The sequence below is a fragment of the Rosa chinensis genome, chromosome 5 (assembly GCF_002994745.2).
Source record: "Rosa chinensis cultivar Old Blush chromosome 5, RchiOBHm-V2, whole genome shotgun sequence".
NCBI classification, from domain to species: domain Eukaryota; kingdom Viridiplantae; phylum Streptophyta; class Magnoliopsida; order Rosales; family Rosaceae; genus Rosa; species Rosa chinensis.
Window position 1 is genome coordinate 80,996,655 of NC_037092.1, and position 13,874 is coordinate 81,010,528.

General features: G+C 39.6%; 1 protein-coding gene across 1 annotated transcript; it reads left to right on the forward strand.

The window, feature by feature from the left end:
- The first annotated feature begins 189 nt into the window (after nucleotides 1-189).
- On the forward strand, nucleotides 190-849 carry LOC112167380. The gene has a single exon (XM_024304395.2). It carries the CDS (start codon nucleotides 419-421, stop codon nucleotides 623-625), a length of 207 nt encoding a protein of 68 aa, XP_024160163.1. The 5' UTR covers nucleotides 190-418; the 3' UTR covers nucleotides 626-849.
- The last annotated feature ends 13,025 nt before the right edge of the window (nucleotides 850-13,874 follow it).

A 13,874-nucleotide genomic window follows, 5' to 3' on the forward strand; every position in this document is an offset into this window, starting at 1 on the left:
AATCAGAATGGTCAGTTTTTCCATTTAAAGATGACAACTAAACAAAAAACAGAAGATACTTCCCATCTACGCAACCCTCATCCGTTTCCGTTAGATCATACATCAACGTTCGAAAAAAAAGCCAACCACCTTTCTCATCCCCAAAAAACCACACCAAAAAGACGAATCCTATTATCCCAATTCGAATCCGCAAACAATTCGCTTTCCTTTTAAGCAAACGATTCCCCTAGCGTGGAACCCTTTCCATTCTCTCTCTCTCTCTTTCTCTCACCCTGCGATAAGGACTGCCCTCTCACATTTTTCACAAATCCTCAAAACCCAGATTGCCAATCCCCCTCATTTATCAAAACGAAAACCACAAATCCTCACAACCCAGAATTCCAAGATCTCAGAGCAGAGCAGAGCGGAGAAGGAGAAGATGTGCTTCCCGGGGAGAGTGTGCATGTGCTGCACGTGCCTGATTCTGGTGGCGATACTGATCGGGATGTTGTTCGGGTTCGGAGTCTTCAAGAACGGGTTTCACAAGCTGAAAGACACTGTGGATTATTGTGATCCCAATGTTCATGGCTCTCTCTGTGGCAGCAGACCCTTCTTGGGTTACGCTGCACCGCCTCCTTACCACTAGTTGGGTTCCTCTAATTCCTTGTAATTGTCTTTGTTTAATTTTTTTTTTTCTCTCGTTATTATTTGAATTTGGTAATCTGGGTTCCTGCGTTGCATTGCAGCTGGGGATTTGGATGTTGTTCTTGGAATCTAGGTTCTTTAATTCTATATTGTTAATGTTGGGCCTTGATCTTTGTGTGACCTTGATATTTTAATTGAATTGAATTTATTTATTTTTTCTTTAAACTTTTATTATTTAAGATTAAAATTTCAGTAGAAGGAAATCTGGGTTTTACTGTAGAGCTAACAGATCAATAACAAGGAGCCCTTGAAGCTCTGCATGAAAATTGGGTTTGCAGCTCAAGACTTTGACTGTGTACCCTTTTGTTGTTTTACTGTTCATCTTGGCTCCTTGACTTTGACAAAGAGAAGAATACTAGACTACTGTTTATGTGGCTGTTTTATGGGTGTCCCTTTTACATTGAGACCCTTTCAGTTGGAATTAGCTAGGATGAGGGTAAAGAGCAAAATGTGGAATATTGAGCATAATACTACACTTTCCCATCTACTTGCTCCTAACTTTTACTACATTTTCTCACCCTTTCCTCACTAGTCAATCCAAAATGGATCTCTGCCTTGAATAGTGTTGTGTCGGAATGACAAGGAAGATCATCGATTCATTTGAATCTGCCTTAAATATCGAATGAAAAAAATGGGTGCGTTGCATCCGAGTGACAAAGATCATATCCATTCATTGAACTTGGAGTGGTACATACACCAATTATATATTCGCTATTCGCTAACTAGTAAGCAACACAAGCATGTCATTAATTATGTCAATACTTGGACTCGAGTTTGCGTAAGCAAGGAAGCTCCTTATGACCATGAGTCACGCTTATTGACTAAACACACAACATAAGACACTAGTGAAGCATGCATGCCTCAGAACACAAGACCTGTACTAGCCATTAAGTCATGGATCCTGGCTTTAGAGGGGAAACTTGGGCGTCCATGGGGATATTAAGCTAAGTAGCACTAGGGCAGGGTCATGACGCCATTGACAATGTGTATTAGTGTAACGATTTGCACCAAAGAAACCAAAGCTATGGGAAACAGGCAATCAAAGCAAGCGGAAAGAAACCAAATCTATTGGAACTAGAAAATCAAAGCAAGCGGATCATATTTCCCATGTATTAAACAATTCATGCTATGTGGACGAAGTAAATAAATTAATTTCAGAGAATGTCACTATGCTTTCTGAAATGCCATTAGTTGGTAGCTAGCAAGTGTTACACTGTGCCATCGACTGTGGGCTTATTACCTACTCAACTAATATGCCAAGAACTGTGAAACTGGCTATACATACATGTTAAACAAGAGAATCCAGGTAGAAGGAGGATTCGAACTCTGTTACTTTATGTGAGGATGCATGTTCTTAACCACCAGAATCATAACCCTCTCTGCATTTTAGTTAATTGGACGCCGAATATAGAGACCGACGGTCATGCTTGTCAAGAGAATAGGCACAAGAGTTGAGTGGAATCAAGATCAACAATGATACAAGTTTAACCACCATAATTCATCAACTACTGAAAGTAGAAAGTACATAAGCAGCAGGGACAATATTTTGTTATAAAATAAAGTTTTTCGGTGTTACTAACACCAGGTGAAGCATATAAATTAGACCGAAGCAATGCATGAAATCAAAAACTACACGTAATAATTTCTGTACTAGAAAACTAGGTATAGACTGCCTTCTAAGTTTGTCAAACATTCATATCGAGTCGGTTAGGTTTGTGCTGAATATACTTGGATTTGAGTCTTCCTTAAGGATTAGAGGACATACATTGTATTTACAAGGATTTAATCTTGACCACGAACTCTCAAAGCCAAGCTGGAATTCTCTTTCAGGTCAGGCATGCCATGACAATTGTCTTTACATCCTAAATATTCTTACCAAACAATTGATGGTCTACGCATATTATACGCGAATTTACTAACTATACTAATTGCCTTCTTTTAAAACCAAGGACTTCGCTTAAAAACAAATTGCATTCCCCCTGTAACAGGCAGGGAATACCAAGATCTCAAACGGAGAAGAAACCTTTTTCTGAGGTCAAAAGAAATATAAAAGAGAAAGAAAGAAGGAAAAATCTTCAAAGCAAAGATGTGCCTCGCTAGAATATGCATGTGTGCTATCTGCATTGTAGGTCTGATAATCACAATCGGTTTTTTGCTTGGTTATGGTCCATTCAAAAAGTGGCATGGTCATCATACAAAACGGACCCAGCTCTTCGTAGATATTAACTGTAATCCATATGCTCCTGGATCTCTATGTAGACCTGGAAGACCATTACTAGCACCTGCACCTTCACCTTCGTGGTTCGATCACCTAGCACCTTCACCCTTCTAGGCCAATATAATTGATATTATGTAATATATATATATATATATATTCCCTTTTTTTGTTTTTGTGGAGAAATATATATTGAGCTTTTAGGGCTGAGTTTGTAATGCTGGTAAATTTATTTTTCTGGGCTACATTGCAGTATTGCACAGCAAGATGTTGGTTGATCTGTTAATCGAAAAAAAAGATGGTGGTTGATCTTCAAGTCTTTATTCAGTTATATATATGATACATATTCTCCGATGTTTATTTTTCTCTCTGTGTAATCTGCAATTCGATTTTATTAGAAGTAAATTGCGTTACCTTATTATTTTTAAGAAGAAAATTTTCAGAATTGATTGATAACCAGGATACTAGGATTTATAGATGATTTTGATTTGAATGCCAGCATTCATTGGTCTCTGTATCAATGTAACTACGGACTTTTTTAACTTCATTTTACTTGTAACAGAGAAACTCATCTTCATGAAAGAATGGAGAAGCTCATCTCAAGCCCATGAATGTATTGATCAAGTATCCGTTCTAACTAAAGGTAACGAACTTATACTCACCATTGAACTTGTCATGAACTAGGTCATGATGAAAGTATACTAGATACTCTAAGAGTCTAATTCATATAATAACCCAGTAACAAGGAGGAGGAAGATTGGTGATTGCAACTTGCTATAGACCTATAGCTCCTCTTTTGAACCTTTCAAAAAAAAAAAAAAAACTCCACTTTTGAAATATGGTCAGGTCTCATTTGGCTTGTGGGGTGCAATGTCGACATCAATTAACATTTTCTTTACAATGTTGGGTAATAGTGTAATACCATAATAAGCGTAAAAAATAGTAAAAAAGTGACCTAGCTATGCTAGGGTTTGGGATACGGCGTCCTTTTGAGTTCGCCATCCCTGTACCTGCTCCATCTTCATGGAGTTCCTCACGGGTTCCAACCTGTTCTTTACTTTTCTTGTTGCTCTCCAAGGTGGCGATGGTGGTGTGCTTGGCGGTGGAGGTCGTCTGAAAGTTCAAGGAGGTTTGTCGATGGCAGTCTCATCCCTGGATTGGGCATCACAGGCTTCCTTCTATGGTGTTGTCCTTTGGTCACTGGCGAACGTCGTGTGGATTCCGTGGGTGGGACAGCAGACGACAGACGTTGTTCACTGTTCCGGTTGTTGGGTTTGTTTGGTCGGTGACTAATGGTGGCGATTATTGGGGACTAAGGGCTCTGGGTAGAGATGTCGATTGCCTCATGTTGGTTAGGACGCCAGACACCAGACGTCAGCGTCAAAGCTTCATCTTCGTGCTCGTTGGAGGTGCGACTATGGCGGGCTGGTTTGGGGTCGAGCCGGCGGTGGGAACTGTGCCACAAGATCAAGCTCTGGATAGGCCTGGGCTCGGGTCGGGTCGGGCCCGAATTTTTCCAGAACCGAGACCGAGCCCGAAGTAATCGGTTCGGGCCGGTTCAGTCTATTTAAGATGTGAGAACCGACAGGAGCCCGACCCGTTATGTTTAGTGTCGGGTTTTCGGGCTTTTCGGTCCTAAACCTTAGTGGGTGAGGTTGAAGACGACAACAGTCCCAAAGCCAAGCCACTGCTTCATCTTCTTCATTCGAGCACATCTGTCGGCTGCGACAGGGGGAGCTTCTCCAGTGACTTTCAACTGCTTTCGGCAATTGCACTCTCAGAAGGGTCGAGTCTCAAAGAGAAAGCAAGCCAAACATTCATCATCATCAACAACTCACAACGGCGCCGAGAATGTCAGATGTGGTGGGCTTTTCAGTGGGTTCATGATGACTTCATCTTCTTCATCCTCTTCGTCTTCCTGGTATTGGGTCCTTGAATTGAAATGAATGGAATCGGAATCAGATTTAGAACATGAACTTTGGGAAGAAGTTTGTGTTGATGCCATTAAATTTGGGATGAAATGAACTGGGTTATAGGTTTTCAATTTGAATAATCGGGGATTTGGGAAGAACTAGGGCCTAAGATGGTTTAGAGAGAGAGAGCGAGAGAGAGAGAGAGAGAGGCTGAGAGCCAGAGCTGGTTCAGAGAGAGAAAGCGAGAAAGAGAGAGAGAGGTTTAGAGCAGAGATGGTTCAGAGAGAGAGAGCTTGATCATGTGGCATACTGACATGATATAGCAATAAGCCCATTATTTAATAATTAGAGAGTGAGAGACAAAGCAAAAACGGGAGACAAAGTGTGGGCTTTGGTCTGACTACTTTGGGGTTTTTTTTTAATATTTAATATATTATAATAACACCCAATAATAGAGGGAAAAGTGGCAAATGATAGGAAAATGGGCTAGTTCGGGCTTTGTTCGAGCTTTCGGTCTCTACATATTTGAGGCCCGAGACCGAACCGAGAAAATATATTCGGGTCGGGTCTTAGACCGAACCGAGAATTTCAAAGTCAAAACCGAACCGAATCGGGCTTTTTTGCTCATTTCGGGTCGGGTTTTCGGTTTTTCGGGTCCAGACGCCCACCCCTAGTTCTGGATCCGAATCTGGGTGGTCCTTGCAATTGGATCCTGATCTGGGATCCAGGTGGGATTTGGGTTGGACTAGGCCCCATTATCATTGTTGGGCTACTTGTCAGTTTCTTGAATGGCTTGGGGTTCCTCTGTGTTACTGGTAGTCTGGTATTGGATTCGGGACCCAAGTTTTTGGTATCTATTTGTGAAAAATCATCTACCAACATGGTCATGTTCTGATTTCCTTGGATGGCTCGATCTTTAGGTGAAAGAGTGCCCTCATTCCGGCGTCAAATTGGTTTTGGTCAATTTGTGCGTTGGGGTTGCATGGGTAGTCAAACCACCGACTACTCAATTCACTACATGGCTACAATCCGTAGTGTAAAATTAGCGCTGCGTTTCGAAGTTGGTGCTCTTGCATGTTTAAGTCTTTATATTTCAGATGCAATTTTTACATATTTTCCTTTCGCATTGTTTATTTTCTTTATTTATACCTTTTGGCATCGTATCTTTATTATCTTTCAATTTCAATAAATAGTTGACCTTCTTAGATTAAAAAAAAAAAAAAGTATAGTGTAATACCATAATAATAAGAAAACAATAAAAAAAATTAAAAGTATTTGAGATGACATTAGTATTCACGTACCATAATAAGAACATTATAGTCATATAATTAAAACTGATGAAATCACTAGAAGTGTGGAGCTAAGAAACAAGAAGGGGAAATGACATATTATGATGATATTAACTTGATCAACCTTAATGGATATAGATTTGATTATGTTTGAAATGATCTCCTTTCACCGTGGGAGACTTTCAAGTTCCCAAGTAAGATGGAGGACTAATGTAGCACTATAAAGAGGCTGATCTATTACCGCAACCGTCAAATCTACCGTTAATGTATCGAAAAAATGGTGTGTCTTGTACTATGAAAATTAAATAGTGTTTCTACATATACCCGGCAAATATCTTAGTACCACCCCGCTCTAACAAATATTTGTCAAATTTTCGGAGTTGCCCTTTCTATTAAACAATTAATAATAACTGAAAAAAGAAAGAAGAAAAGAAGTATTCTCAAAAAAAAAAAAAAGAAGAAGAAGAAGAAGAAAAGAAGTTGAGTGTGCATCATCTTCCCTTCGAACTAGGCCGTCACCCATCTGCGTCCCCACTTCCCTCTCCCCATGCCAGCCATCTGTTTTCTCTTCCAGTATAAGAACTAAACCTAATTTCCAAGAGGTCTTAATTAGATGCTTATCCAATATTCCAAATTAGCAGGGAGGAACATGTATACGTTGATGATATATTCATTGCTAGATATAAACTATAGAGACAAGATAATCAAATTTTCCCGTCTATAGAATAGTTGGAGTAGAAACTGAATTTTGAAAATTCTAAATTTCATCTGGTTTCTTGTTTATCAGAAAATTCTGAAATTCAGCAATGAAGTGCATCATTTCTTTTTTCTTTCTTTTTTCAAATAAAGGATAATATTGGAATTATTGGATATATTTTACTAGAGCTGGGTGTACAAAGATTAACACCCAAATTAAAACATTGATTTGATCATTTGCTTTCTCCTAAATCCTACTCCTAATCTGTGAAACAAAAGAGGCTTTGTTTTGTCTTTTTTTTTACTGAGACCATTAAAATAAAAGAAAAATTCTTACATACGTGTGGCCTTGCGGCTGTCCAATCAGAACCCACCAAAAAATTCTTTCATTCCAAAACTACCCTTATTTTAAAGTGAAATACCCAAAATACCCCCCTACTAATGGTTTGATTAGTCAGCCCGTACCACGTGTTCCTTGTGTCTGCCGTACGCAAGACTTTCTCAAGATAAAAATTCATGTCTCAACCGTTTAGATCAAAGCAAACCGCTAGGATTGCACCTCAGAATGGAGGTGAGGCTGCAAAGGACGTAAGAACAGGACCTTAAGTCCGAAGGACATCCGTTAAAGTTGGAACCAATAATAGCAGTAGGAAGTCCCAACACACATCGTTCCCACAAGAAATGCAAAAGAAAGAGACGAAAAAAGAAAGGTAAGAAGGAGCTAGAAACAAACTCAGGAATTAGAGATGTGCTTGATGTGCTCGCCGATGAGATGTTGCTTGTGTGTCATATGCTTGGTAATTGCGTTGTTAATTCTCGTGTTGTCATTCGGGTTGCGTCCGTTGGGATTGGTGAGGCATCATATCACGAACAGGTCTTCAGTGGATATCTGTGATCCAAATGTTCATGGCTCTTTAATTTGTAGAAATGGAAGACCCTTCTTCGGTCACACGGCACCTCCACTTTTCTAGGTCGAGCTAGGGTTTGTAATTCACTAATTCTCTTATTCGATGTAGCTACGTAACCTACTTCTTTCTCAGTTCTTGTACGTTGATTATTATTGAACATTAAAGAAGTTTTTAGGCTTGATAATGATCAACGGTGGTAATCTGGGTTTTATTGCATTAGGATTAATGTGGGCATGTATATATTGCCCCCGGTTTTATTTTTTCTTCTAATTGGTTCATATTGGGTTTGTTTATGCATGTAGGCCGTTGAGGCTTTGTTTTTTCCCTTTCTTTTACTTGATTTTTATTTTGTAAATATGATGCTGAATTAATGAGTGAATGGTTACATTTCTATCCTTATTTGACCACTAAAGTTGTCAACAAAATCAGTTGGATTTGTATTGTACGTATTTGCTTTGGGTTTGATTACAACATTGAAAAGAGAAGGATGATCTTCACAAAGGCAACTTTTAACAGGAAATCACAAACACCCTTTTTTAATATATGGCAGTACGTATAAGATCTTACACCAAATTCGATCATCCCACTTACTCTGCATTTTTTGTATGCTAATCCCCTAAACATGAGAAAATAGTACAAGTTTCATGCCCATGAAATAGAAAAGCTCACAAACAGTACCTGAATTATAGGCCACTAATAACTTTCGTACCTAAACTTTAAAAACTATTATTTTGGTACCTGGACTTTTCACCCCGACCCAAGATTCATACCTGGGATCCACTTTGCCGTTAACGGTGTTAACTTTGTAAGGGTAAATCTGTCTTTTCACTTGCAGGAAGAGAGAAAAAAAAAATTTTAAAAATATGAACAGTATCCATGGTAAGAGAGATGAACAGTGAAATGACAGATTTACCCTTGTAAATTTAACACCGTTAACGGTAAAGTGGATCCCAGGTATGAATCTCGGGTCGGGGTGAAAAGTCCAGGTACCAAAATGATAGTTTTTGAAGTTGAGGTACGAAAGTTATTAGTGGCCCATAGTTTGGGTACTGTTTGTATTTTTTCCCCCCATGAAATGATGACTTGGGCGGCCATTCAAATCTAATTTGTCCCAAAACAAGGACCAAGCCCGGATTTCGAATTAGGGAAGACCGGGCTACCCGGTCTTCGACCCTCCGATGCCTAAGTCAGATACATGTAAGAATGTAGACTAGTTGGAGTAAATGGAGAGTAGTGCCTTACCTTGAATGAGTGGAGAGACATGTATTTATAGTGTGGGGATGGGCTTGTCACTCCTTTGTTTCCAATGTGGGACTAGCTGTGGTCCACCTGATATCACAAGTGTATGGTATCGGCATCCTGTCTGGGCTTTATTAGCTTTACTTTACGTGGCTAGTGAGCCTTGTGCCTAGACAGTATATATACCAACAATTCCCCCAAGTCCCCGGTCAAGAGTTCTCTTGGGTGGGGAGTTTGTCATGGTAGAAATATCAGAAGTGCAAGGCGAGCATTCTTGGCACGTGACTTTCGTACACCATTACCCCCAGTCCCCCAAGTCCCCAACTAAGAGGAGTCTTGACTGGGGTGGTGATTTGTTTTTCCAAGTAGAAACGGCGCAAGCTTTCATTGGACATTTGACAAGAGTTTCTTCCTTAAGGTGACTAGTTCCCCAGTCCCCCGAGACCGAGGTCAGAGGGTTTAGATCAGGGTCTGCTAGCATGTGGCATCTGGTATGCTCAATAGAAGGCGTACTCGATACACTTGGTGTCTGCAAGGATAGCCTTGGCTATGTCAGCCCATTTTTGCATATGACGATAGTAATAATTTTGGTGTGAAGCCGATAATGACTGTAATGAATGTAGCCGATAGTGGCTGGAATGTACGTGGCGATATCACTGTTGTTAAGCTTGGTACAACCTTTTGTTTTGCATGTAGTGGCATGCAATCATATAATAGAGAAAGATGAGACATGACAATATTGTATAATGGAGAGAAGCCATGGCGATATCGTATCATGTGATGGAGAAATAAAACATAGCGATATCATGTAATGGAGATAAAACACGGAAATGTCATATAATAGAGAAAACATGGCGATACCTCGTGTTGGAGAAAGATTCATGCCGATGACATATGGCGATATCGCGTGTTGGAGAGACAACTCATGGCCATATCATATAATAGAGAGGTAAAACATAACAATATTGTATAATAAAGTTAAAGCATGGCGATGTTGTGTAACAGAGAGATAAAACACGGCAATACTGCTTATTAAAGGAAGATAACTCATGCCAATATCAGATAATGGAGAGATCACACATGGCGATATCGCGTATAAAGGAGAGCGTGTCGTAATCACGCTTGGTGGCGATATTTGGGTGTTTTATGGGATAGTGCTAGGCTATGTCACCACAACTGTGCTTGTAGTGATGTTTAGTGTTGGCTATTTCAACTTGATCGCGTTTCGCCATTTCAACCATTTCACTTTGATCGCATTTAGCCATTTTGGCTTAATCACATTTAACCATTTCATTTAGGCATGTCGCCTCGATCGCCTTTCATTTAGACATTTTGCCTTGATCGCCTTTCATTTAGCCATTTGATTTTGGTAGCATTTAGGCATTTAACCTTGATCTCATTTCATCTAGGCATTCCGCCTTGCTCGCATTTCATTGATCGCCTTAGGCATTTCGCCTTGATCTCCTTTCATTTATCGCTTTTCATTTAGGCATTTCTCCTTGATCGCATTTAAGCATTTCATTGTGATCGCATTTAGCTATTTCATTGTGATTGCAATTAAGCATTTCACATTGTTCGCTTTGGGGCATTTCACATTGATCGCATTGAGCATTTCACGTTGATTGCATTAGAGCATTCCACATTGTGATCACATTGGAGTATTTCACATTGATCGCATTGGCAATACAAGGGTTTGCGAGTGATAGCACTTATAGTGCTATATCAGCACAACCATCCATTAGCGATATTATCAATTTGAGCCATTGCGGTTTGGTTATGCGTTAGGCAATAGTTTGGGATTGCTATACAGCGTGCCCATGCCTTTAGTGATATTTTCATGGAGAGAGATAAAAAAGGCGATATCGAGACAATTTCATTGAAAATTACCAAAGGTAGTGACAGAATACAAGGTGATCATTGGAGAAGACGTGGTGGTCATCTGAGAATACATGGCGATCATTGGAGAATATATGGCAATCATTAGAGGATTCATTGAGATCATTGGAGATCGCATTAAGATCATTGCTATCATTGGAGAACACATTGCGGTCATTGGGGAGCACATTGTGATCATTGGAGAGCACATTGAGATCATTGGAGAACACTTTGCGATCATTAGAGAATTGGTAGAGTTCCAGAGGGGCAGGTTTGTAAGATTATAGTCCCGAGTGCCGCTAGGGCACGAGCGAGGAGTTAAGAGAGTGCCTTCTAGGGTATAAGCGTGAAGCTAAATTTTTGGCGAATATATAATGCTAAGGCATGACGAGTACGTTGAATATGTCACTGAGGCATGGTGAGTTTGTAGTTGAGGCATGGCGAGTGTGTCCTTCGAAACATGGTGAGTACGCCATTTTGAGATATAGAGGATGTAGGTCGCCTGAGACATGGGTGAGACGCCGCTGAAGCATGAATAACATATCGCAGAGCATATATATGACATCGTTGAAGTATGGATAGTGTATCGTTGAAGCATGGATGATATATCGCTAAGGTCTAGAGAAGATACTGCTGAAGCGTGGAGAACGTGTCGATGAAGCGTGAAGGATATATCGCTGATACATGGATGACGCTGAAGCGTAGATAATTATTGCTAAAAGATAGATATATAATATACAGCTGAAACATAGGGAAGTTACTGGTGAAGCATAGGTGGGATACAACTGGAGCATAGATGAGATACTATTAAAGCATAGAAAAGAGATTGCCAAGGTCTGGATAATATACTGCTGAAGCACATATGAGATACCGCTAATGTGTAAATAATATACTGCTGAAGTGCGGCAAGTATAGGTCATTGAGGCATAGGTAATAGACTGCTGAAGCATATATAAGATGTTGCTGAAGCATGGCGAGTACGTCGCGGAAGCATGTCAAGTACGCAGTTGTAGCATGTCGAGAATGTGCCACTGAAGCATGTCGAGTACGCCGTTGAAGCATGTCGTTAAAACATGGCGAGTGTATCGTTGAAACATTGGAAAGTCTTGGGAGTATGTCATTGAGGCGTTGCGAATATTGGGAATATGTCATTGGAGTATGACGAGTATGTATCATTGAGGCAGGGCAAGTGTGTGCCATTCAAGCATGGTGGTAGGGTGTACAAGTCTCCCGATATCGAGAACATTTATCATGGCGAGAGTATGCCATTCAGGCATGGCGAGTATGGTGTACAAGTCCCCCCCCCCCAGTATCGAGGACATTTACCATGGCGAGATCGAGGATTGATCTCGCTTGTGAGATGTCATGTGACTATAAGCAATAGAGGTGCTAAAAATGTAGTAGCATTTGGGTATAAGATTAAAGTGTTTAAATAAGAGTATTGAGTATAGCTCAATGAGCAATTTTGTGTGCATGACATTGTTTGGATATCTATGCATGTCACCATTTGTAAAGCGAGTATCGCAAGTGTATACGTAGTAATGTAATCAAGATAAAAGCATGGCATGTGTGTTTAGCATGTAAATCTCAGTGGAGATACTAATGACACTTTGCATTTGTAATCAAGTTTTATAATCATGGAGACATTTAAAGCATAGCATTAACATTTAGGTGTAGTGAATATGCGACTAAAATTATCACATTTTATAGGCATGCTGAGATTATAGTAATCAATGAAGCATATGAAGTATAGCATTAGCTAAAATTAAAAGGGTGTGGATGAAAACTTATCTGGAGTCGTTCATAAGTGGAGAAAATATTGTAGAAATATTGAAGTTATCCATATATATAAGACTCCATGCCGACTAGTGAGTGCCGATAGTGCACTTGCTTTGCTCATAAAAAAGGTACCCGTTGGGGTGATGGTGCCTCATTAAAAATAAGTAAGTGAGTAGCAGCTTATTCATAATATTTAACTAACTATTTTAGATATGATATGCTCACGTAGCCTTGCTACAATGTTTGAATGAATATCGCGTGCACCAATTAAATGAAAGCGTAAGTGGTATTATCAGTATACTAGTGCACATTGATGATCATGGCTTGGTGGCATATGCCGAGTTTACATGAGTGATCAATTAGCAAAGAGCAATAAGGCGACTCATAAATATCAATGTATATGTAGGCATTAGAGCCTATGCCAATCTTGGTGAATATGAGGGATGTATGTGGTGATTCGCCCACCATGAAAATTCGTTCATTCTTGATGGAAGGCTAACATATATGTTTGATTGCTACTGCCATGTGCATGACACTATGGAGTTATTAATAGTTACAGTAGGATAAATAACAGCAGTTATTTGGAACTTGGAGACGTAAAGCATAGACATAAAGCAAATACTCTATTAATGTGCTCTGCAAATGTACATATTTAATTATGTATCATGTAAGATGATTAACATCTATAAATTGTGTCCTGAAGATGAGAATCAATGCATGAATTGTATCAATGCCTGGGCTTTGGTCAAATGGCTCATGCAAGCACGTACAATTTACTAGTTTTGTGCTTAAAGAAAAATATGTGCTGCCACGTTCGATATATAGCCATGTGAAGGTGACTAACCCATCATGTATAAGTCATTTATGAGAGAATACTAATCAAGCAGTGGAATAAATTATGCATGAGCTAGCAGTCATGTTGATACGTGGTATCAGATTTGTGGGCTAGAAAATCATGTGTATGCATAATGTCCATGGTATTAACTATTAACCACAATTTGTAGCGGTGGACTGCCAGTGCTTGAATAATTAATCAAATAGAATAAGATTGAGAATAAATTTTCTGATATATTATTACACCCATTACTGTGTACTACTGTACTACACAACATATACAAGGTAAGTAGTTACAACAGTATATTCCCTTGTTAGTCTATTCCTAATAGGGAACTATGACTCACACTAACACTCCCCCTCAAGTTGGCGCATATATATCAACCATGCCTAACTTGCTTAGTGAGTCATAAAACGCCTTCCTGGAAACTCTTTTGGTAAG